This window comes from Salvelinus fontinalis, chromosome 19 (assembly GCF_029448725.1).
Source record: "Salvelinus fontinalis isolate EN_2023a chromosome 19, ASM2944872v1, whole genome shotgun sequence".
NCBI lineage: Eukaryota > Metazoa > Chordata > Actinopteri > Salmoniformes > Salmonidae > Salvelinus > Salvelinus fontinalis.
In genome coordinates, this window is record NC_074683.1 from 9,717,694 (window position 1) to 9,743,059 (window position 25,366).

The 25,366-nt window shown below is 44.3% G+C and overlaps 2 protein-coding genes across 5 annotated transcripts in view; one reads left to right on the plus strand and one right to left on the minus strand.

Annotated features, from left to right (window-relative positions):
- LOC129816331 (plakophilin-4-like) overlaps positions 1 to 10,697 on the minus strand; it is a 144,909-nt gene extending 134,212 nt beyond the window's left edge. For all 3 annotated transcript variants that reach the window (XM_055870696.1, XM_055870697.1, XM_055870695.1), the window contains exon 1: positions 10,513 to 10,697. In XM_055870696.1, the coding sequence (XP_055726671.1) occupies positions 10,513 to 10,567 (55 nt within the window). In that variant the 5' untranslated portion in view covers positions 10,568 to 10,697. The remainder of the gene's footprint in view (positions 1 to 10,512) is intronic.
- The window catches only part of LOC129816333 (coiled-coil domain-containing protein 148-like), an 80,779-nt gene that overhangs the window by 19,881 nt on the left and 35,532 nt on the right, over positions 1 to 25,366 (plus strand). The window contains exons 1-9 of one of the 2 annotated variants that reach the window (XM_055870699.1): positions 10,783 to 10,884; positions 13,213 to 13,277; positions 13,805 to 13,926; positions 16,822 to 16,925; positions 18,370 to 18,464; positions 18,609 to 18,766; positions 20,657 to 20,752; positions 21,004 to 21,185; positions 22,420 to 22,558. In XM_055870699.1, the coding sequence (XP_055726674.1) occupies positions 13,223 to 13,277; positions 13,805 to 13,926; positions 16,822 to 16,925; positions 18,370 to 18,464; positions 18,609 to 18,766; positions 20,657 to 20,752; positions 21,004 to 21,185; positions 22,420 to 22,558 (951 nt within the window). In that variant the 5' untranslated portion in view covers positions 10,783 to 10,884; positions 13,213 to 13,222. Of the gene's footprint in view, positions 1 to 10,782; positions 10,885 to 13,212; positions 13,278 to 13,804; positions 13,927 to 16,821; positions 16,926 to 18,369; positions 18,465 to 18,608; positions 18,767 to 20,656; positions 20,753 to 21,003; positions 21,186 to 22,419; positions 22,559 to 25,366 lie in introns of those variants that run through there. The other variant, XM_055870700.1, reaches the window with a different exon arrangement.

A 25,366-nucleotide genomic window follows, 5' to 3' on the forward strand; every position in this document is an offset into this window, starting at 1 on the left:
CTCCTCCCGTTCGAGAAGGTAGGGTTGAGAGCTGGCAGAAAAGACTCTGGTCTGGTGAGTCAGCAACATCTGGAGCAATTCACACTGAAATGGCTCTTTCCCATTCACTGCTGTCCACTCCACATAGCACAAGTCTGGAGCGCGGCGAGCCGCTGGTCTTTCAGACTCAGCATGTCAGGACTATGAAAAGCTATTTCACTAGGGGGGGGGGGGAATCTATTGTGCACCTAATCTCTCAAAGCGCTGACATGCTTTGTGTTCTTTATTATCGTTAGCCGCCCAGGATCCAATCAAAGCCTGAAATCTGGAGCTCTTTCAGGAATTTATCTACATATATCTAGTGTGATCGGCAGCGCTGAGCGGCTGTACCTCAACCCAACAACCCATAGTAGCAGAACTGAATGCAGACTGCATGTGGAACATTATCCTTAAATTACCTTGATTTTATATACAATACATGAAAGCTAGCATTACATCTAATAGAGGACTAGCATAGGTTCTGCAATATGGTGGGTTTTATTCAAATACTGTACACGGTCCAGTGACGTCAACGGTTTAAACTTTCACGTGTGGGTGTTGGTTCATCTCTTCTCATCCTGTCGAAAAGGTCACCGATTAAAATACGTTGTGCTCACAGTTCTTCTATTCCCAGAAAAGTCTGTTGCCCAAGTGATAAAACAGGGATAGATATTACAGACTGACAGTGGAATTTCTCTAGTCTACAACTTGTGGTTGGCCTCAAGGATTGGGCTAACTCTCTTAAGACCACACCATGCACATGTGGGATGGAAAGAAAGAGGGAAAAAGGTTTGACGGAAAAAGAGGCATCCTAAAAAAGAAGGGTAATGGCAGCTCTTGATGGATACCCATTCTTAATGGATATTATGATTCAGTGATGGCCAGCCACTGAACCACAGAGGCAGTAGAGTGACTGAAGATATGTCCAAAATGGCACCCTATTCCCTATACAGTACACTACTTTTGTCCAGGGACCATGGGGCTCTGGTCAAAACTAGTGAACTATGTAGGGAATAGGGTACCGAAGGTTGGTAGCACCTTAATTGGGGAGAATGGGCTTGTGGTATTGACTGGAGTGGAATCAGTGGAATGGCATAAAATACATGGTTTCCAGGTGTTTGCTGCCATTGAAATTGCTCCGTTCCGGCCATTATTATGAGCCGTTCTCTCCTCAGCAGCCTCCACTGGAATAGGGACCATTTGGGACGCATCTTGAGTGTCCTTCCATGGGTACACAGCGGGGTACAGAGCCTCATCACCTGTCACAGGTTGTTCAGGGCACACATGGAAACCCAGACAATCATGGATGAAAGCCGTGGTATATCAGACATTATAAACTGGGTGGTTTGAGCCCTGAATGCTGATTGGCTGACAGCCGTGGTATATCAAACCGTATACCACGGGTGTGACAGAACATTCATTTTTTTCCTGGTCTAATTACGTTGGTAACCATTTTGCGTCGTTGAGTCGTGCCTAAGAACAGCCCATAGCCGTGGTATATTGGCCATATACCGCACCCCCTCGTGCATTATTGCTTAATTATACCACATAATTATGAGAGAAAACGACTTGTTTACTGTTCTATTTATGTTGGTAACCAGTTTATAATAGCAACAAGACACCTTGGGGATTTGTGGCATATGGCCAGTAGTCATACACACTCACAGCCATTCGTTAAAGATTACTCAATATCTCATCATCTTTGGAGTGTATGCATAATGTGGGATTTATCATTATCTGATGAGAGAGAAAACCCTTTATTATCTGAAACATATCAAGGATTCAGATGAACTTGGGGAGAAAACAAACAAATGCACTTTATGTAACTGGAGTTGTTATTTCAACCCTCTCAGCTCTTGTGGACCGGTGATGAACTGTGCAGGTATTTTCTGGACAGGGGACAGGCTTTCAACGTGATTGCTTGAGGCAGGTAATAATGGGTAACGCTGAACATTAAGTTGCTCTTAAACTATAATTACTACATTGTTGTTACACAGTACTGTATTGCTTTGTAATTGCAGAAAGTGGAGTGTTTTTTGTAATTACATTACCAACGTGAACAACAGGTTAATACAATATTGTTAGTAGTTTAATTAACTAGCATCCATTCACACACATCCCCTCTCAGCAAAAATACACTGATGATTATAACCTGTAAACCCATATAGCTGAATACATGTCACTAAACCAATAGCAGACCGCAAAACAAAGATAATGAATGCTTTATATAATGGGTATTATTCAGACATGAAATGTAGGCCAATGGGCTAAAATTGTTGAATAATAACAATTCCAATATGTAGGGTGACCCGAGCCAACTGTCTGAAAGAGCAGAATTAGAAAGAATGATTCAACAATGAGGGGCATCTAAGATCAGCTGAACTATTCAACTGATTGATGTCAGTTCCTGTTAAACAGCATCTGACATGAGCACGGGATCAAAACAATCACAACAAACCAGAGAAAAAAGGTCCTTTTGCAAGCAGCAACACACAGTCTAGGCCAGCTTCCCAAATGACAACCCTATTCCCTACATAGTGCACTACTTTTGACCAGAGCTCTATGGGCCCTAGTCAAAAGTAGTGCACTATATTGGCAATAGGGTGCCATTTGGGATGCGGCCTGGCTGCGTTTCTGCTAAGACTCAGACTATAAAAGCAGCAGTTGTTCCCATGATCACACAAACAATGCAGCTTTCTTCATCTAGGGTCAACAGTCACAGTCTCACAATAACAGAGGAGCACAGAGCATTAATTGACTACATCTATACCTAACATACAGGCAAGAGTGAGGGATGGCAACTCTCGAAGGGTCGGACACAATTCAAAACAAACGTTATTGTTGCTGCTATGCTCCATTTCCTACAGACTCCAATGAGACGTTTTCGATTGTCTCCCATTGTGGTCTGCACAAAAACATCCTCCTCACCACTCGTGCTAGAGCAACACCACTGTCTCCAACCAAGAACACTCGCACAAAGAAGGGTTTTATATTCAGCCTTTGCTGCAATACCTCATGATAAATGTTTATTTTAATTTGTCATGAAGTGAATTCCTTCAATAGATGTCAGCTGTTGGGAGGGTGGCTTGGGTAATGTGCATCACGAGGAGCATCGCATAGTGCATCTGACCTTGGAGAGGCAGAGAGAGAGAGAGAGAGAGCAAGCGAGAGAGGCAGAGAGAGAGCGAGCGAGGCAGAGAGAGAGAGGGGGGAGAGAGGCAGAGAGAGAGAGAGAGAGGCAGAGAGAGACAGGGATAGATAGAGATAGGGGGAGAAAGAGGGAGAAGCAGAGAGAGAGAGAGCGAGAGAGGCAGAGAGAGAGAGGGGAGAGAGGCAGAGAGAGAGAGGCAGAGAGAGAGAGGGATAGATAGAGATAGGGGGAGAGAGAGGGAGAGAGAAAGAGGGAGAGGCAGAGAGAGGCAGAGAGGCAGAGAGAGAGAGAGAGGAATCACACAGACTCTGAGTATAGGCTGGTAGTATAACATATCGTTCCAAGATGGCGTAGCAGTCGGACGTGTGTTTGTATTGTCCTGTATTGTCCTGTAGCGTGTAAATAGTAAATAGTCTTCGTATTTTTCGTATACATTTCGTATATATTTTAATTTCACTTTCCATCTAGGAACTGAATATACATTCCTACATTCCGCCTCACCCAATGTGGTACGGACCTGCTATTTTTTTTATACTTTAGAACCGTAACCCCAAGCAGAAGCTAGCCAGATAACTAGCTACTAGCTAGTAGTCAGTTAGCCACTGCTGCGGTCTTCACCCTCAACTCGGACACAGCCAGCTTCAATACCGGGCCAACACCTGCCAGTCTGCAAGCGCGATATCAACCGAGAGCATATAGGACTGCTTTTTCTCTACCACATCACCGGATTCCTGACGCAAGCTCTGGACAATTACACCGTATCATCACAGCTAGCTAGCTGCAACCGAGTGGCTACTACTGGCTAACACCTCTGTCCCGAAGCAAGCACCAGTTAGCCTTGAGCTAGCCTCGAGCTAGGCCCATCTGCCGGCTAGCTGCAAGCGCGATATCAACCCAGAGCATATAGGACTGCTTTCTCTCTACCACATCACCGGATTCCTGACGCAAGCTCTGGACAATTACACCGTATCATCACAGCTAGCTAGCTGCAACCGAGTGGCTACTACTGGCTAACACCACTGTCCCGAAGCAAGCACCAGTTAGCCTTGAGCTAGCCTCGAGCTAGGCCCATCTGCCGGCTAGCTGAAGAGCTAGCGCTAGCGCCACTGCGCCAGACCCCCTCCGTCTGAGCAGACCACCCCCCGGGCTACTAACTTTATACGCCGCGTGCTAGCTTAGTGGAGGCCTCCTCTGCTCCATCTACGGCTGCCCCCTGGACACTATGATCACTTGGCTACATAGCTGATGCATGCTTGACTGTCCATTAACTCACGGTACTCCATTCTGTTTATTTGTGTTTTACCTGTCGGCTCTGTGCTTTAACTCAGGATCTGTGTGTAGTTAATCCGACCCTCTCTGCCTAGTCGTCGCCATTTTTACCTGTTGTTGCTGTGTTAGACTAACACCCTGTTATTGCTGCTGTTATCTTACCTGTTGTTTTAGCTAGCTCTCCCAATCAAGACCTGCAATCACTTTATGCCTTATTGTATGTCTCTCTCAAATATCAATATGCCTTGCATACTGTTGTTCAGGCTAGTTTTCATTATCATTGTTTTGGTTTGCAATGGACCCTGTAGTTCCACTCTCCGTACCTCTGATACCCCCTTTGTCCCACCCCCCACACATGCGGTGACCTCACCCATTGAGACCAGCATGTCCAGAGATACAACCTCTCTTATCATCACCCAGTGCCTGGGCTTGCCTCCGCTGTACCCGCGCCCCTCCATACCCCTGTCTGCACATTATGCCCAGAATCTATTCTACCACGCCCATAAATCTGCTCCTTTTATTCTTTGTCCCCAACGCTCTAGGCGACCAGTTTTGATAGCCTTTAGCCGCACCCTCATCCTACTACTCCTCTGTTCCTCGGGTGATGTGGAGGTAAACCCAGGCCCTGCATGTCCCCAGTCACCCTCATTTGTTGACTTCTGCGATCGAAAAAGCCTTGGCCTCATGCATGTCAACATCAGAAGCCTCCTCCCTAAGTTTGCCTTACTCACCGCTTTAGCACACTCTGCCAATCCTGATGTCCTTGCCGTGTCCGAATCCTGGCTTAGGAAGGCCACCAAAAATTCTGAGATTTCCATACCCAACTATAACACTTTCCGTCAAGATAGAACTGCCAAAGGGGGAGGAGTTGCAATCTACTGCAGAGATAGCCTGCAAAGTTCTGTCATACTTTCCAGGTCTATGCCCAAACAGTTCGAACTTCTAATTTTAAAAATTAATCTCTCCAGAAATAAGTCTCTCACCGTTGCCGCCTGCTACCGACCCCCCTCAGCTCCCAGCTGTGCCCTGGACACCATCTGTGAATTGATCGCTCCCCATCTAGCTTCAGAGTTTGTTCTGTTAGGTGACCTAAACTGGGATATGCTTAACACCCCGGCAGTCCTACAATCCAAGCTTGATGCCCTCAATCTCACACAAATCATCAAGGAACCCACCAGGTACAACCCTAAATCCGTAAACATGGGCACCCTAATAGACATTATCCTGACCAACCTGCCCTCCAAATACACCTCTGCTGTCTTCAATCAAGATCTCAGCGATCACTGCCTCATTGCCTGTATCCGCCACGGGTCCGCGGTCAAACGACCACCCCTCATCACTGTCAAACGCTCCCTAAAACACTTCTGCGAGCAGGCCTTTCTAATCGACCTGGCCCGGGTACCCTGGAAGGATATTGACCTCATCCCGTCAGTTGAGGATGCCTGGTCATTCTTTAAATGTTACTTCCTCACCATATTAGACAAGCATGCTCCGTTCAAAAAATGCAGAACCAAAAACAGATATAGCCCTTGGTTCACTCCTGACCTGACTGCCCTCGACCAGCACAAAAACATCCTGTGGCGAACTGCAATAGCATCGAAGAGCCCCCGCGATATGCAACTGTTCAGGGAAGTCAGGAACCAATACACGCAGTCAGTCAGGAAAGCAAAGGCCAGCTTTTTCAAGCAGAAATTCGCATCCTGTAGCTCTAACTCCAAAAAGTTCTGGGATACTGTAAAGTCCATGGAGAACAAGAGCACCTCCTCCCAGCTGCCCACTGCACTGAGGCTAGGTAACACGGTCACCACCGATAAATCCGTGATAATCGAAGACTTCAACAAGCATTTCTCAATGGCTGGCCATGCCTTCCTCCTGGCGACTCCAACCTTGGCCAACAGCCCCGCCCCCCCCGCTGCTACTCGCCCAAGCCTCCCCAGCTTCTCCTTTACCCAAATCCAGATAGCAGATGTTCTGAAAGAGCTGGAAAACCTGGACCCATACAAATCAGCTGGGCTTGACAATCTGGACCCCCTATTCCTGAAACTGTCCGCCGCCATTGTCGCACCCCCTATTACCAGCCTGTTCAACCTCTCCTTCGTATCATCTGAGATCCCCAAGGATTGGAAAGCTGCCGCGGTCATCCCCCTCTTCAAAGGGGGAGACACCCTGGACCCAAACTGTTACAGACCTATATCCATCCTGCCCTGCCTATCTAAGGTCTTCGAAAGCCAAGTCAACAAACAGATCACTGACCATCTCGAATCCCACCGTACCTTCTCCGCTGTGCAATCCGGTTTCCGAGCCGGTCACGGGTGCACCTCAGCCACGCTCAAGGTACTAAACGACATCATAACCGCCATCGATAAAAGACATTACTGTGCAGCCGTCTTCATCGACCTGGCCAAGGCTTTCGACTCTGTCAATCACCATATTCTTATCGGCAGACTCGGTAGCCTCGGTTTTTCTAATGACTGCCTTGCCTGGTTCACCAACTACTTTGCAGACAGAGTTCAGTGTGTCAAATCGGAGGGCATGTTGTCCGGTCCTCTGGCAGTCTCTATGGGGGTACCACAGGGTTCAATTCTCGGGCCGACTCTTTTCTCTGTATACATCAATGATGTTGCTCTTGCTGCGGGCGATTCCCTGATCCACCTCTACGCAGACGACACCATTCTATATACTTCCGGCCCTTCCTTGGACACTGTGCTATCTAACCTCCAAACGAGCTTCAATGCCATACAACACTCCTTCCGTGGCCTCCAACTGCTCTTAAACGCTAGTAAAACCAAATGCATGCTTTTCAACCGTTCGCTGCCTGCACCCGCACGCCCGTCTAGCATCACCACCCTGGACGGTTCCGACCTAGAATATGTGGACATCTATAAGTACCTAGGTGTCTGGCTAGACTGCAAACTCTCCTTCCAGACTCATATCAAACATCTCCAATCCAAAATCAAATCAAGAATCGGCTTTCTATTCCGCAACAAAGCCTCCTTCACTCACGCCGCCAAACTTACCCTAGTAAAACTGACTATCCTACCGATCCTCGACTTCGGCGATGTCATCTACAAAATAGCTTCCAACACTCTACTCAGCAAACTGGACGCAGTTTATCACAGTGCCATTCGTTTTGTTACTAAAGCACCTTATACGACCCACCACTGCGACCTGTATGCCCTAGTCGGCTGGCCCTCGCTACATGTTCGTCGTCAGACCCACTGGCTCCAGGTCATCTACAAGGCTATGCTAGGTAAAGTGCCGCCTTATCTCAGTTCACTGGTCACGATGGCTACACCCACCCGCAGCACGCGCTCCAGCAGGTGTATCTCACTGATCATCCCTAAAGCTAAAACCTCATTTGGACGCCTTTCCTTCCAGTTCTCTGCTGCCTGCGACTGGAACGAATTGCAAAAATCTCTGAAGTTGGAGACTTTTATCTCCCTCAACAACTTTAAAAATCTGCTATCCGAGCAGCTAACCGATCGCTGCAGCTGTACATAGTCCATCTGTAAACTACCCACCCAATTTACCTACCTCACCCCCCATACTGCTTTTATTTATTTACTTTTCTGCTCTTTTGCACACCAGTATCTCTTCTTGCACATGTTCATCCGATGATTTATCACTCCAGTGTTAATCTGCTAAATTGTAATTATTCGATTTATTGCCTACCTCATGCCTTTTGCACACATTGTATATAGATTCTCTTTTTTCTACCATGTTATTGACTTGTTTATTGTTTACTCCATGTGTAACTCTGTGTTGTCTGTTCACACTGCTATGCTTTATCTTGGCCAGGTCGCAGTTGCAAATGAGAACCTGTTCTCAACTAGCCTACCTGGTTAAATAAAGGTGAAATAAAAATAAAAATAAAATAAAATAAAATGACCTCAAACATCACCACCGCCACCTAGTGAGCTAGACTCTTAGAAAAAAGGGTTCCAAACGGGTTCTGCAGACGTCCCTAAGGAGAACGCCTTTTTGGCTCCAGGTAGAACCCTTTTCGGGTTCCATGATAAACCCTCTGTGGAAAGGGGGCTATATCTGGAACCAAAAGGGGTTTACCTGGCTTCAAAGGGTTATTCTATAGGGACAGCCAAATAACCGTTTTGGGTTCTAGATAGCACCTTTTATTGAAAGAATATACAGTACAGTGTATGGCAACTAGGTATGGACTGATGCCTGTAGAATATAAAGAGCTACATCTAAGTGGTTAGATGGGAGATATTCTAGGTATCTGATGTTGTTGATGATTCGTTGTCAATCTATTGACACCATTGGTGACCAGGCACAATACTTTTCAACGGAAGAGAAAGTATTGAGAAGCATTGGAAGAGAACAACAGACAGAAACAATTCCTTACAATAATCAAAATGTTATTTTGAACACGGTGATGCACACCAAAGAGAGCAAGTCACCAACTGGACCAAAAGTGATTGGGTAAATAGGGAGAACTGAACAAATAAGTAGTTCACGCAGCTGTCAATCAAATCTCCGCAGCAAATGCACAAACACAAAAGCAACCCGTTGGTTCAGCTGCCCTGACAATCAAGGACATTCTTTGTCTCTGCCTTCATGTACATGGTGAGAGATTTGTGAGATCAGTCAATTCTTATCGTATGCAAGTGTCCAGAGGCAGTTGGTTACACTGGTCTTCAGCAACACTACTTCTGCATATGGTCTTGTAAATGTCTTCCCATGCAAGGCAACAGAGGAGCGCTATCCCTCTTGCGAAGTGTTACGATGGCACAGCAGACTATTCCTGTGTGGTTTGAGTTATTTGGATGAGCAACGTCAGTTCTAGAAATACAGTCACTTGTCACTCAGGTGATATCGATGATGAAATCATTTAAACTCTAAAATGTTGTGGCTACCTTCTGTCATTCCTATGCGGCGTTTAGTTCAGATATTTGTGCACATTCCCAGAGGTGCATTTTGAATGAATGCTTGAAATGAAAACGTGGAGACGTCAAAAAAGTTCCGAGTAGGCTACGCATCTCTGAAATAGCAGGGCATCGTTTTGCTGCTATCCTGAGTGGGACAGTGAGTGATTGGAGTGGGGAATGTAGGCAATAGTGCGCGCTTGTGGTAAGACACTAAACTCCCACTGTTCCTTACACTGTAATACTGAAAATAAATGACCGTTCGCCGAGCTTCAAACTGACACGCCTTGCACTTTCTCTTCGAGTAACCTAGTATCAATCTGCCCTAAAATGCTTCGCCTTGATTTGCGTGAATCCAGAAAACGGCTACGTATGGGACACGTGAACTAGTCTAGCTGAAATTAAAAAAACATGAACACGTTAACAGTACGAAGAAACCACAAAAATTGCCAATCCCAAACACATGTATTTTATGTTAGATACACCGATTATAATTTAAAGGGACGAGTGAGTCACTCTCTGGAGCGTGACTAAAAAGATGGTTTTGGTTCGGAATTGGTGCAGAACTGTAAAACTATCTAGGCCCAGGCTACGTGATTTGAGAATTGAAAAAAGTTTAATCAATGCCAATGACAAATGTAGACAGTTAGACTAGGTAAGGACATTTAATACAGTCGTGAGTTTAAACCTAAATAAACTTGGTAAAACAAAGATGTAGTAGGGAAGAATCTCCCGCCCCTCAGCGACCTCGCATTCCTTAGATTCCCACACACTACCTATTAATTCTCTACTGGTGCATTTCAATCACCGGGTCTCAAGGGCGATTGTATACAAAGTAACTCATAGTCCTACAAAAAGTAGCACTTCGTGTAACGTCCACCTGATACAATAATGGACAAATCAAAAGTTTCGGCCACAATGTATCAAAGTGCACATAAACGCGACACCCACGACCCAGTGAAGGTCCCTCAGAGGTGTACCGTGGTAGTGAATCAGTCACCAGATAAATATTAGTGTGCATTAGCTAAGATCCTTGCTTGATATGTGAAGGCTGTCACTGTAACAACACATGCGGTAATTCCTACGGTTTAAAAAACGAATTTAGGACTGTAATCAGAGCTCGTCTAGTGCAGATGCTTTACTTGTACAGATATTGTAATGGTTTTCGAATTAATGAAAGCAAGTCTGTACCTTGAGGAGTATTATTGTGATCGCTGTGTTTTGGCGCGGATCCACATTGGAACATGTAACTTCATCGAAGTAGCACCTCAACAAGTCCGCTCCTAGTCCCATGCATGCGGGGCAGTGAAACTCGCCTCCATAGTGAAGAACAAGACCCCTTCCTCGCTAACCGCTTCCACTCCAAAGGAATACGAGTACGCATGACGTCACCTCACTGTAGGTTTGCAGCCAGTGTTACCCCATTGGGTCTAGTTTGGAAAAGAGGGCGTTTCATTGGTGACTCTCTTGTTGAATAGACCAATGGTAAGGGGGAAATAGTTGCCTTGGTTACACATTTTGTCAACCAAATACATGTTATGCTGTGGAGGTGACCATTATAAGGTAGGATACGGTATAGGCACGTCTTTGGTAGTAGAACATATTTGGTATAGGCTAATCATGTAGTAAACTAAATTGTTTACCAATGTATGTCCCTTTATGTAGGCTACTTATAGTATAGTAGACTAAAAGCGACGTGAAACATGAATTTATCTTGTTCGTGAGTTGGCCTAATAAATATAATTAATACGGGCCAGGTGTAAGCTTGTGAGCAGTGCACAGTATAGACTAGGCTACTTTTTCTACTGTATATGTAGGCTCTGCGAGTGTCAAATCACTTTGAAACGCCACTGGCAAAGGTTGAGAGCAGTTCATGACGCGTCCACATAGAATTGGCTTTACTGGGTGATGTTCCCATTTATTGCAGAATTGGCCTATAATACCGAGCTCCAATGCAAAAAAAATACATATTACCGATACGTAGCGTAGGCTACAGACGTGATACATCAACGTTGTAGTGAGACGTAGATCTTTAGATCTTTCCTGAGACTAGAGGCTATGCCACCTCTAGCCATTTGGGGGGCCATAAATTAGTTTTGGTTCTCCCTGCCACCTCGCGTGAAAAACGGTTTAGTCCCCCCCCCCCCCCCCATTTTGCCAGGAGGTGGTGAGAAACGTTTGGAGATTTAAAGCAAATTTCTGTTCATATGATATCTATGTGAGAGTGACTAATTTAAAGCAAATGTAAAGAACCATATGCCCTCTCCTCTCACCTGTGCTAACACTTTGATCCAGTCACTGTACCTATAGACCACGGGATCAGTGGTATATCCACGCCAAAATGCCTCACAATCTGCATCGGTCATTGATATGGACATTGATATTTTTTTCTGAAAAATGTCTTCCACACTTTAGGTAGCCTTGGAATTAATCCAATACAATTCGTAGAGAAACCTCAAGACACACTTCAGCATGAAGAAAATGATAATCAAATGAATTAAGAATGAATTATTATTCTCTTTTGCTCTTTCGTTAACACCCTCCCACAGTCCTACCATGTAAAATTGATTTCTTCGTTTATTAAAGAACATTTGATGTCAGGCTTCAGCGGAGACATTTTGTTTGTACATTTGTCCGTTTGTCTTACGTTCTGATATGATTAATTCACTTTTAATCAGTGTCACTTACGATAATGAACCTCACAATAATGATTATATTATAAGTCATTAGCATAATACATTCCAAATGTATTTAGGAGGTTATGATGAATTCACTTTTATTTAGTGTCATTTACCATAATAAAGCACACCATCGTTATTATATTATAAGCAATGTACATGAGAAATTCAACATTAAATAAACCCAGTAAATATTCTAGCATGTCTCTTTACAGTAACACAGTGTACCATCTGTCATTAACTTTAAAACACTTTGAAGAGCTAATGAGAATTCATAGGCTATTTCTATAACCTCTTAGACCCTGAATGTTGAATAGGCTGTTTTGGAAGACATTTTGTGATAGTGGTTTTGTCCATTAAGTTCTTCAATGTAAGTTTTAAACCCTTCGAATAAGCTGATCAAAGCAACAGCGGGAACGGCGATGAGGTAGTGTGCTGACCTTTCTATCCAACTTTAAAGAACCTTCTGTTTACATATTCATGTTTTCCCCTTAGCTGATATAACTTGCTAAAATGCTGTGATTGCAATGGTGTAATGTTACATAACATATTACTACAATGATGTTAAGAGATAATTATGTAACTGTGTTACTATTACACAGGTATACAGGTGTAACGGATGTGAAATGGCTAGCTATTTAGCGGGTACGCGCTACTAGCATTTCAATCAGTTACGTCACTTGCTCTGAAACCTAGAAGTCGTGTTGCCCCTTGCTCTGCAAGGGCCGCGGCTTTTGTGGAGCGATGGGTAGCGACGCTTCGTGGGTGTCAGTTGTTGATGTGTGCAGAGGGTCCCTGGTTCGCGCCCGAGGTCGGGGCGAGGGGACGTACTAAAGTTCTACTGTTACATTGATGCTGTTGACCCGGATCACTGCTGCGGAAAAGGAGGAGGTTGAAAGGGGGGTGAGTGTAACGGATGTGAAATGTCTAGCTAGTTAGCGGGTACGCGCTGCTAGCATTTCAATCAGTTACGTCACTTGCTCTGAAACCTAGAAGTTGTGTTGCCCCTTGCTCTGCAAGGGCCGTGGCTTTTGTGGAGCGATGGGTGACGACGCTTCGTGGGTGACTGTTGTTGATGTGTGCAGAGGGTCCCTGGTTCGCGCCCGTGTCGGGGCAAGGGGACGGTCTAAAGTTATACTGTTACACAGGCAAATGCATGTAAAGTGTTACCCCTAATGATTTGTTGAAAATCCTGTGCACTATTGATCAACAGATGTGAAGTGATGAGCGGAAGAGACCTACGTGGCTTTATAACCAATTGCCGAACAGAAGATTTAGGTAAGTCAGCTCCAATCCAAACCATTGCTGACGGCTTTACTGCTCTTTCCCCTAGACTCACTGACTTCATATTCTGCTGCTCTCTTAAGCAAATTTGACCTCAAGTCCCTGTGTTAGGAGATTCAGCCATCTCAACCAAGACCTTAATGCCTGCCTTGTCAGTGGCAGCATGGCTTGTGTTTATTCACCCGTCTCCTGGAGTCACAGCTGAACTATTCAGGACCTGTCTGTCTGACACGTTTATTCCCTTCCTTCTCTCTACTCCTTATATAGGACGTAGGTAATCATGAAATCTGCATCCTAAATGGCACCCTTTCCCCTATGTAGTGCACTACTTCATTAGTGCACTACTTTGGGAATTGGATGCCATTTGGGATGCACACAAAGACCCACATCAGAGTGTTATATGACAGTGGATGTGCCATTTCCATCTCACTTCCTCTGCTCTGTCATAAATGGAAAGAATGCTCAATGCTTACTAGTACACAGTTATATTGTATATCTGATGCTTTCTTTCATTGATATAGAAAAACTGACTCTACGGATGAAGGATGGACTTGGAAGCTCAAAGTATAAACCGGCTGAATATGAGAAACTACAAGCCATAGTTGATGCCAAACAACTGCAGTCTACACACATCGCTCAAAAAGTAGATATTCTTGATTTTTTAAATCTGAGACGGTTTTGGAATATAGGCCCTGGCCCCACATAGCATCTCAAAGTAGGTTTGCTGATCTAGGATCTGCCCATATAATAGTATTCATTACTATCTAACCAGCTAGACTGATTCTAGATCAGCACTCCTGCACAGAAGCTTTATGGATACAGGTCCTGGTTAGTAGTCTATACGATACCAGAGGCAAAGTGTTGATGAATGTATGAAGTCTAAGATGTAATGTTGTATGATATACTGTATATTTAGTAATTCCAAAGTACAGTATGTTCTTGAACATCCTTAGGTGCAAGCTACCACGTTCATTAAGTAATTCAGCTGTTCTTTTAGGCAACATAACACAACCAACTCGCATACTAATTATGTATGTGCAACTTTCAGTATGGAGACAGTTGATGGGTGACAGACCTGTTCAAATAATGGGACGGTAAAAGACTGAGACAGTGCATGCATGCCTCTGCATGATATCTGCACATCATTTCCTTCTGAGGACATATTTATATAGAGTTGTTGTTCTTTCTCAGATGAGCAGCCATGAGGTCTTTCTGAATCACAATCCAGACCTGCATTCAAAATTTGAAGATCATGGGCGTACCCACACGCACGAGCGTGCGCTCACACACACACACACACACACACACACACACACACACACACACACACACACACACACACACACACACACACACACACACACACACACACACACACACACCCTCTCCAATGATCCGGAGGAGGGGATTGACTATGAAATAGCAGACCATTGCGTAACCTATATGGGCTCTCCAAAACGTATCAAATTAAAGAAGAATATCAACATTATAAAGAATTGGATTAGCAGTTTGAATATTCATGAGTCTGCAGGAGGATAAACCATAAAGCTGTTTGAAGTTCTCATCTCTCTGCATCCTAGCATTGTGAGAAGTTAACCCTAGGGGCCATGGGGATTATGCTTGTAGACCTGCAGTGTTTTAATTGGTAAACTGTGGCAGCAGCTTTTTAGTGTCTTGTTATGGTTGCCCATGGCTCGCTCCAATTCAGCTCTCTGCAAGGACCAGATAAGGCATCCAGTGTTTGCATACGCCCGCCCTGCTGAAAGGCAGGCTTTCTATTGTGGATTTCCCAACAGTGATAGAGGGGAAATAAATGACTGTGAGTTGCCGCAGGATGTGATCAAATGATTGGTTCTCCAGCAAGAGAGTGGGAGTGTCCTGGATACTGAGGCCTTACATCTTTGCAGGAGGGCTCCTGATAAAATCCCTAGATCAACACATAATAAAGGGAGAATTCACAGCGTACTTTAATGTCTGGGGTTTCTAGCAGGGCAATCGAGAGCAGTGGTTTGCCTCTGTTTGTTTTCTTCTTTTTTATAAGAGAAAGTCAAATAAATGAAAGTATATTAAGAAACTCACCCCTCTTTCTTTTCCCACCAGAAACACACTTTATATATACTGAACAACAATATAAACGCAACATGTAAAGTGTTGGTCCCATGTTTCATGAGCTGAAATAAAAGATCCCAGAAATGTTCCATACGCACAAAGAGCTTATTTCTCTTATATTTTGTGCACAAAATTAGCATTTCTCATTTGCCAAGATAATCCATCCACCTGACAGGTGTGGCATTTCAAGAAGCTGATTAAACATCATGATCATTACAAAGGTGAGCCTTGTGCTGGGGACAATAAAAGGTCACTCTAAAATGCAGTTTTGTCACATGACACAATGCCACAGACGTCTCAAGTTTTAAGGTAGGGTGCAATTGGCATGCTGACTGCAGGAATGTCCATCAGAGTTGTTGCCAGATAATTTATTGTTAATTTCTCTACCATAAGCCGCCTCCAACGTTGTTTTAGAGAATTTGGCAGTATGTTGAACCGGCCTCAGAACTGCAGACCACGTACAACCACGCCAGCCCAGGATTTCCACATCCGGCTGTTTCACCTGCGGGATTGTCTGAGACCAGCCAGCTGGACAGCTGATGAAACTGAGGCGTATTTCTGTCTGTAATAAAGCCCTTTTGGGAACGATTTCTGATTGGCTGGGCCTGGCTCCCCAGTGGGTGGGCCTGGCTCCCAAGTACGTGGGCCTATGGCTGTGCCACTGCTCAGTCATGTGAAATCTATAGATTAGGGCCTAATGAATTTATTTCAGTTGGCTGATTTCCTTATATGAACTGTAACTCATTAAAATCGTTGAAATTGTTGCATGTTGTGTTTATATTTTTGTTCTGTATATGTTATGCATGTTCCACCAGAATATTTAAATTTGCCAATGTATTTTCCTTTCAAGTATTCAACAGTGACAACGTTTCACATGAATTGCAGCAGATTATGAGCCTTTCAAAGTAAATATTTCAAGGACAAAACCACACACACACTGACTGAACTAAACTGCTGATTAAAGACCATTTTGCCATGATGCATGAAAAGGAAAAATGTATCAATCTCTCATTCTGTGTTGTTCAGCTAGGAACATAGAGCACTAAGGAGGACACTCCTTTTTGGTCATGTTTTATACCACATGTATTACATATAGTCTAGGCCCCAAATGACACCTTATTCCCCACATAGTGCAGTACTTTTGACTAGACGCCTACAAATTTTACCCATAGGTCCTGCTAAAAAAAGAATATGAAGTGAATACAGAATAAAGTGCACTTTATCGGCAATAGGGTGCCTTTTGGGACGCTATCATGATCTACCACGATTGCGGTCTTTGCTTTGGTCATGACTGGTCACAATGATATCAGTGATTATATGATAATGCTAACATAATGATGTCATGTTATCATAAACTTGTGAGGGATTATTGATAAATATCACAGTGTTCCACAGTTAACCATAGGCTGATATAAGATCTGTTTTTCAGGTGAAGAGGACTCTCGGCACAGCCAAGAAGACCAAAGAGAGCTCCCTACTGAGGCAGCACAGAGAGGTGTGGAGCAGAGAAAACATCAAACTAGCCGACGCAGGGTAAGAAACCTCTCCCAGCATACCCATCACCAGAGTGTGAGTTATACCATGGCATTCGGGGATCTCTCTTTCTTCACAGGACCTCCTCCTTTTTAGTAAAGACGTCATTTAACAGTAAAAATATATATTACCTATCAATTTGGCATGAACACAACCAGTAATGATGTTTTCATCTTATTGTCAAACAAATCACTTCAAAAAGTAGGCTTCCTGCGCATGTTCGTCCCTCCAAAATAATTCCAGCATCCCAAACGCGCCATTTGATGAAGACAAAACACCTAAAAGTGTAATGACATTCAGCGATTGTCATTGGGTCTACACTCTTGTAGCCTGAATTAATTGGTGTGTCTTGCTGACAAAGTTACCTTTTTTGTAGAAAGAAAAGTTGAGACACCTGAAAATGGGCTGAGATACGGGACTGTACCAGGATGACAAGTGCAGCAACATGGGAAAAATGGTTTAAACCATGAAACAGAGGTGGGGGTGTTTGTTTAATTTGGAATAAGCTTTTATTTTTAATATTTACCATTGCAGCAATACAAATTGCATTTTAAACAAAGTGGTGAATGGTTAAATTAGCATTATTTAGAGACCCCCCCAAGTTTGACTTTGTTTCATTTCGGGGGAGGGGGGCTCATGTCTCATTCAGGGGGTTTAAGACCCCCTGGGCCCATCGCACTCTGCCCATCACATCCATTACCATGAACCACTGCACCAAATACTGTACTGTAGTCTTTACCCACCCTACTCAGCCAACAGGTCTGGCCAGCACCTCTCCAAGATAAAATTAAGAAAAATAAGCCCCTGTAAAATGGGAGATTCAAGATGGTTTTCCATAAACAAAGCAAGAAAGAAGGGAAGAAAGCGAGCAAGAACGAGAGAGGGAGGGGGTCTCAGTGGAAGGTGCTAGCTGCTGTGGCATTGCAACAGATACTTTCCCTAGCGTGATGATGAGGTAGAGGAAGCAGAAGAATTGGGCCGCCGCGGCCCGCTGGTGTCATGCGTTGTGAAGTGAGAAGGGCAGCGCTGGCTCCTGGGCGCATGCTGCCACTTCTCGGGGTAATGACTGTGTCGGAGAGATCCAAGGTTAATGGTGTACACAAGCGTGGGTTCCTGTAATGAAGACAGATACACCGATAGACAGGCTGCACCACAGCGCCAGCACATATCCACTGAATTCATTAGTGTGCTGATGATGTAAGAGAGGAGAGAAAAGGTTTGTTTCTATAGTTACAATCCCATTAGATTTTAGCTGGGACTAATGTATGAGCATGCGCCACACACTGTGTTGATGCATCTCAAGTGGCACCCTACTCTCTATGGGCCCTGGTCAAAAGTAATCTACTTTATAGGGAATAGGGTGCCATTTGGGATGTGTTCAGTAGTGCTGGTACAGTATCACTATGATTAATGGAATTCCCTTTGCTCTCTTTTCATAATGCAGGGAAAAGGCTGAAGCTGAGCTGCAAGGATTTCTGGAACTGAATGGTCCGGGCAGTATAATAGACAAGGAAGTACTCTCTGAGCTGCTGGACCACGGTACAGAACCCCTCTCAGTCCTGAGTGCGTAGATACTGTTCCAGTCCCTATAGAGTGAGACAGTACCATGCTTATGCATGTGTGTGTGTCTGTGCGCATGAATGTTTGTGTGCGTGTGTGTGGGCACATGGTGTGTGTCATTAGAACTGTTTCTGGAGAGTGAGCTGGATGCGTTCAGGTGTGCCACGGTGGAGCCCATCTGGCAGCTGAGGGAGGACTTGCAGTACAGACTGACTGAAGTCCAACACCAGCAGCAGCACCAGCCTCCTCAGCCGGCAGACTGGGAGAAAGTACTGCACCAGGTACGTAACAACATGGTCGCTGCCTAAAATGGCACCCTATTTCCTATGTAGTGCACTACTTTTGATCAGGGCTCTGGTCAAATAAGGGATAGGATACCAATAAGGGATAGGATAGATTTGGGACATGACCTGAGAGAGGAGCTGAGGCAATCTGTGCCCACTGCTTCAGAAAGCTGCAGAGGAACTTACTTTTCTCCATCTCTGTTTTTTTATCCACACAATGTAACGCAAGGTATCTTAAGGCATTCACACTCTCTGCAGGTACCAAAATAATAGTGAGTACTTTGCAGATCCTACAGAGACTTGAAATAAATCAAAGTCCTGTTCCTTTCGTACAAAAGTCCTCAGGTTACCCACAGTGCAGCATTCATTCCTCATGAATCTGGTGTTTGTTCGAAATCCATGCTACATAAGTCACCACTATTGAGTGAATTCTCCTTTTGACTCCTGGGGGCTTTTTTATGCTCTGGGAGAGAATGGTGGGATTAAGAGCAGGCAGGAGGGGTGTCTTTAAAACCGGGCCATATAGGGGGATGAGGAAGACACTGCCAGCCATTTTGTCTGCCTGCCTCCCTGCCCCTGTGTGAGTGAGTCAGTCTCTGGTGGATCTTCATCCCCCATTCCTCTTTTCTTTCATCCAGACCCTGCTGTCTTCCCCACTCAGTCCTGCCCACCTGAGAGCCTCACCACAATTCTCTCTCTCTCTCTCTCTCTCTCTCTCTCTCTCTCTCTCTCTCTCTCTCTCTCTCTCTCTCTCTCTCTCTCTCCTCTCTCTCTCTCTCTCCCTCTCTCTCTCTCTCTCTCTCTCTCTCTCTCTCTCTCTCTCTCTCTCTCTCTCTCTCTCTCCCTCTCTCTCTCTCTCTCTCTCTCTCTCTCTCTCTCTCTCTCTCTCTCTCTCTCTCTCTCTCTCTCTCTCTCTCTCTCTCTCTCATTGATCAGCCACGCTTAAAACCATTCGCTTGTTAGAAGGTAAACGATAATAACTAACTCAGCACTACTCTACTGATTGGCACTGAGCTGAAGCTCTCAACTACAGCTCCAAATGATTCTACACTTGTTGAAGTCTTGTTCTTTCCACTGAGAACAACGACGTGTGACGTGTGATGTTTTGGAACAGTGCATACCATGTTAGATGAATAATGTCATCATTCAAGCGACAGCCATTCATTTTGGTTTAACGAACACAATCAAGAGTTTCTTGTGGAGATGAAATCCGGAGTTTCTTGTGAGTCACCTTTGTAATAGTTTCTCTCCATTGGGTGTAAGCATGCATTTGTCCACCTTTAATACATTACCATGTACCCAAATGATGCTGGTGGATGATATATTTGAACATGATTACCTAGGTAGTTACATTTAGATTGAATGGCTTTCATTTCCTCACACTTCCTGTGCGTTTTGAATGAGAACATGTGCAGGAGGAAGGACAATCTAGTGCTTTTCTTTGCGATCTAGTATGTACTGTTGCACAATAGACTGCTTTCCTCTCTCTGAGTGGCATCAAAAATCAAACCTGTTAGAAACGGAAAGAGGGTTTAATTTCAGATAAATTGGCTTCAGTGAATTGCTTTGATTATATGATTCACTGTATTTGTTCACCTAGTTGAAGATAAAGCAAAACAACACTGGAAAATTGAAATTTTAAATTTCTGTGCATCGTGTACTTTAACAGAGACATCCGTTTCCGCTTCCTCTCACAACATTTTATCAGATACAGAGCCCCTATACCATGATGGATATCAGAGGAGGGCAGACTGATATTTCTCAGATGTAGAGGAAACAAGATAAATGAAGTAACAATTCCTTGAAACAGAGTTTGTTTGTGTTCAAAAATGTGTCAGTGAGGTCACCGTCTGTGTGAATCTAAGGATCTAATCAACACACGCACAGGTCAACTATGTGAAGGACCAGCAGGATGCCATCAACGGAAAACTTCACACAGAGTATCTGGCCATAGAGGAAGACATCCTGTCCCTGGGAGTGGAGGTACCTAGGTCTCACACCATTAGGGTTGCATAATACTTTCCACAAATTCACAGGTTTTTCCAGAGGTCACGGTAGGAAGATTCCTTATTTCCTCCTGATTCCTGGCATCTTCCAACCGGGATTTCCGGGGGGGAAATTTCGAACATGTTTCAGCCCTATCTTGCCATGCCGTTTGATTGTGCTGCCAACAAATCCAGCCTTAATGTTTCACAATGTCATTTCAAAAGACATAACCATATTGTCCTTTGCAGGAGAGTTCTACCAAAACTGCAGACTGTCTGGTTCCGGTAGACCAGGTTCCAGAAGAGGTTTTGTATATAGACTGCCCCTACCCTGGACTGACAGCTTCCTTGATCAAGGAGTTCCAATCCCTGTCTGAGAAGTACCAGTCCAGGTTGCAGAGTGTACAGGACCGCCTACAAGGACTGGATAGGTAAAGAACTGCGCTGATCACAACTATAGTAGTCTCACCCTGAAGGTTAAATCCACTGGGCACAAACTGGTTGAATCAACATTGTTTCCACGTCATAAAAAATAGTGAATGTAAATTACTTTTAATCAACGTGGGAAACTGATTGGATTTGCAAAAAAAGACATCAACATCAAGGAATGTCAAGAATCTTTTTTCACATTATAACCTAAATCCAAAGACAGGGTTCAAAGAATGTTTGATTTCACGTTGAGTTCACGTTAGTTGACAACTCAATCTAGACATTGAGCGGACTTCTGTGTCCAGCGGGTAGATCCTCCTGAGCTGAAACAGGGGTTGCCTGATAGCCCGCCATTTTGAATTGATATCTTGCTCAAAACGAATCAAAGCAAAGCGCCGGTGTTGATGCAGAGAGATCCTGCCGTGTGACATAACGATAGAGCATAATGTGGATGTTGAAGAAAGAGATGAAAGAGTCAGCTTGGTACATAGACCATAAACACATAAAACGAGTTTACACTCCCCAGGGAGGCTGGCTGTTAAAAACAGGTAGAGTCTAAAGGTTCTGTCAGGGTACCAAACTTGTACGCACAGCAGTGTTCTAGAATATTGGACCGTTTGCGTTCATACTTTTCGAATTCTCGGGGCAGCTCAAGCAATTTCTCCAGCTGTCAACATATTCAAACGAATAGAGGACACATCCCGGGAGACGAGACGGTTGGGAATTGTGGGGAGGTGCGCGTTCGGGATGTGCGTCCCTCGTGGATGGTGGTCTCAGAGTACCTGTATCACAATGGGAAACCAGACTGTCGCATCTCAGCGTCTGGGGACTATGATTTATGCTTAACACACCAGGGGGTTGATTACATCAATGCATTCTACTAATCTACTAATACTAATATAAATCCCATTGATGCTAAACACAGCTACACACAGACAAAGGTACAGACACAGATACAGACACAGATACAGACAAAGACAGACAAAGACAGACAGACAGACAGACAGACAGACAGACAGACAGACAGACAGGCACGCATGCACGCACGCACACACACACACAAAAGAAAGCCCCAGATCTTTATCATGCAGATGTTCTTAGGTGAAAATTGAATGTTGACAGGAATGAGACGTTATGTTTGTGTCACTGTACAACAATTCTCAGCATGTGCTTTGTTGTGTTTGCAGCAGGTGATCCAGACATGTTTCTCTTTGCTCTATCTCCAAACTGTTCCAGGTTCTGTGGCTGGTCGGCAGGTGACCATCTCCGCTTCCAGATGACTGTGAGCCAGTACCCTCCCGACCTGCACAACCACAGAGCCCTGTACATGGACATGCTGCAAAGACTGTTTCCCCACAGATCCAGACAGGAGCTGGTCAGTAAACAACAGTAACAGCTCTGGATTTACTATGGATGCGTCCCAAATGGCACCCTTTGGGCCCCGGTCAAAAGTATACTCTATATGTACATTATAGTGCACTATAAAGGGAATCGGGAACACTCTTAGAAAAAAGGGTTCCCCATGGGAGAACCCTTTTTGGTTCCAAGTAAAACACATTTGGGTTCTAAGTACTGTAGAACCGTCTGTGGAAAGGGTTCTACGTGGAACCCAAACGGGTTCTACCTGGAACCAAAATAGTTTTTTCAAAGAGTTCTCCTCTGGGGACAGCCGAATAACCGTTTTTGGTTCTAGATAGCACCTTTTTTCTAAGCGTGTACCACTTCTGTGTCCTAAGTGGTACACGCTTAGAAAAAAGGTGCTCATCACACCCCTTTACATACACACATACCAAGGGCACGTCCAATGCACACAGCACAGATTGAGAAAAAAACTCACCCACCCATAAGGTGACTCTTACTGGTATACAATCAAATGCAATCAAAATCCACTATCTGCAATCGACTGAATACCTGCCTCTCTCTGCCTCTACACACATCCTCTCTGACAACCCATCACTATGACAACCGCTAGGGACCTCATCCCCTCCTCTCCCCCCTCTCCCAGACCTGTCCTCAGATCTGTTCCATCTGGGTGCTACACCTAGGGTCACATTCAGCCTCAAGTGGCTGTGATGAGATAGATCTAGCCATTTCCTCCTGCGCTCTCCCTTTCTCATCTTCCGGCCGACACAAACAGAGCCAGAGTCAATGGAGTGCAGACTGCACCTAATACAGCTATTAGTCATAATTAAGTTGGCTCAATTCTTATTGGTAATCAGTCCCTTGAGCAAAATGGCCTAACTCATTATTGTGAAGTTTGGTAGGGAAAAAAGCAGACTTCTTGCCTCAAGTAATGTTTGGCATTGCCGAACTCTCATTGACCTCAAATTGATGAGGATGTCCAGGGGTGAAACATTTTCCTCAACGATGAACAGGAAAAACAAGATCTTCAGACAGTATAGCTCAGTTATTTCAACATAGTTTTATTCTCGTAATACACACACAATGTGAATAGTACAAACGTAGTTTTGTTCTCATAGTATCAAAATACAGTGAATGATGGAACAGTATTTTCCTCATACTCTGTTTGCTCTATTAGACACAAAATGAAGCATGGAAATGTTTTACTGCTTCGCAGTTGCATGTATTTGGCACATTTGTCCTTTATGTGTATGCTGTTGGGAAAAAAATATTTTTAAATATGTCCTTTATGTGCTGCTGAACAAAAATATATACGCATAACATACAACAATTTCAAAGATTTGACTGAGTTCCAATCCATATAAGTAAATCAGTCAATTGAAATAAATGAATTAGGCCCTAATCTATGGATTTCACGTTACTGGGAATACAGATATACCTTAAAACAAAGTAGGTGCGTGGATTAGAAAACCAGTCAGTATCTGGTGTGACCACCATTTGCCTCATGCAGCGCAACACATCTCCTTCGCATAGAGTTGATCAGGCTGTTGATTGTGGCCTATGGAATGTTTTCCCACTAGTCTTTAATGGCTGTGCAAAGTTGTTGGATATTGGCGGGAACTGGAACACACTGTCGTACACGTCAATCCAGAGCATCCAGACATGTCTGGTGAGTATGCAGGCCATGGAAGAACTGGGACAGGAATTGTGTACAGATCCTTGCGACATGGGGACGTGCATTATCATGCTGAAACATGAGGTGATGGCCACGGATGAATGGCATGACAATGGGCCTCAGGATCTCGTCAAGGTCTCTCTGTGCATTGAAATTGCTATTGATAAAATGCAATTGGGTTCGTTGTCCGTAGCTTATTCCTGCCCATACCTTAACCCCACCGCCACCATAGGGCACTCTGATCACAACATTGACATCAGCAAACCGCTCTGGAGGTGGCTTATGGTAGAGAAATTAACATTCAATTCTCTGGCAACAGCTCTGGTGAACATTCCTGCGGTCAGCATGCCAATTGCACGCTCCCTCAAAACTTGAGACATCTGTGGCATTGTGTCGTGTGACAAAAGTGCACAAGGTCCACCTGTGTAATGATCATGCTGTTTAATCAGCTTCTTGATATGCCACACATGTTAGGTGGATGGATTATCATGGCAATGGAGAAATTCTCACTAACAGGGATGTAAACAAATTTGTGCACAACATTTTTAAGAAATAGTTTTTTTTTGTGTACGGAACATTTCTGGGATCTTTTATTTCAGCTCAATCCATGTCTCAATTGTTGTCACGAATCCCGCTGAAGATGGTGCCTCTTCCTGTTCGGGCTGCGCTCGGCGGTCGTCGTCACCGGCCTACTAGCTGCCATCGATTCTCTTCTTTTTGTTTCTGTTAGTTTGGGCTGATTGGGTGCACCTGTTTTGAGTTTAGTTTTGTGGGTAGGCTATTTAAGAGCAGTAGGCCCGCTGGCTTTTGTGCGGGCTTGTTATTCTGTTTGTGGTGTTTGTATTCGTGTGGATTTTGTCCTTGTTTATTGTGGACTGGATGGTGACGCGCCTTTTTGTTGTGTGGCGTAGCCGTCTCGTTTATATTCTATTTTGGAATATTAAAATATATCCACTTGCTCGAAACTACCCTGCTCTCTGCGCCTGACTCCTTCATTCACCATTGGAAACGTAACAATTGTCTCAAGGCTTAAAAATCCTTATTTAACCTGTCTCCTCCCCTTCATCTACACTGATTGAAGGGGATTTAAAAAGTGACATCAATAATGGATCATAGCTATCACCTGGATTCACCTTATCAGTCTAT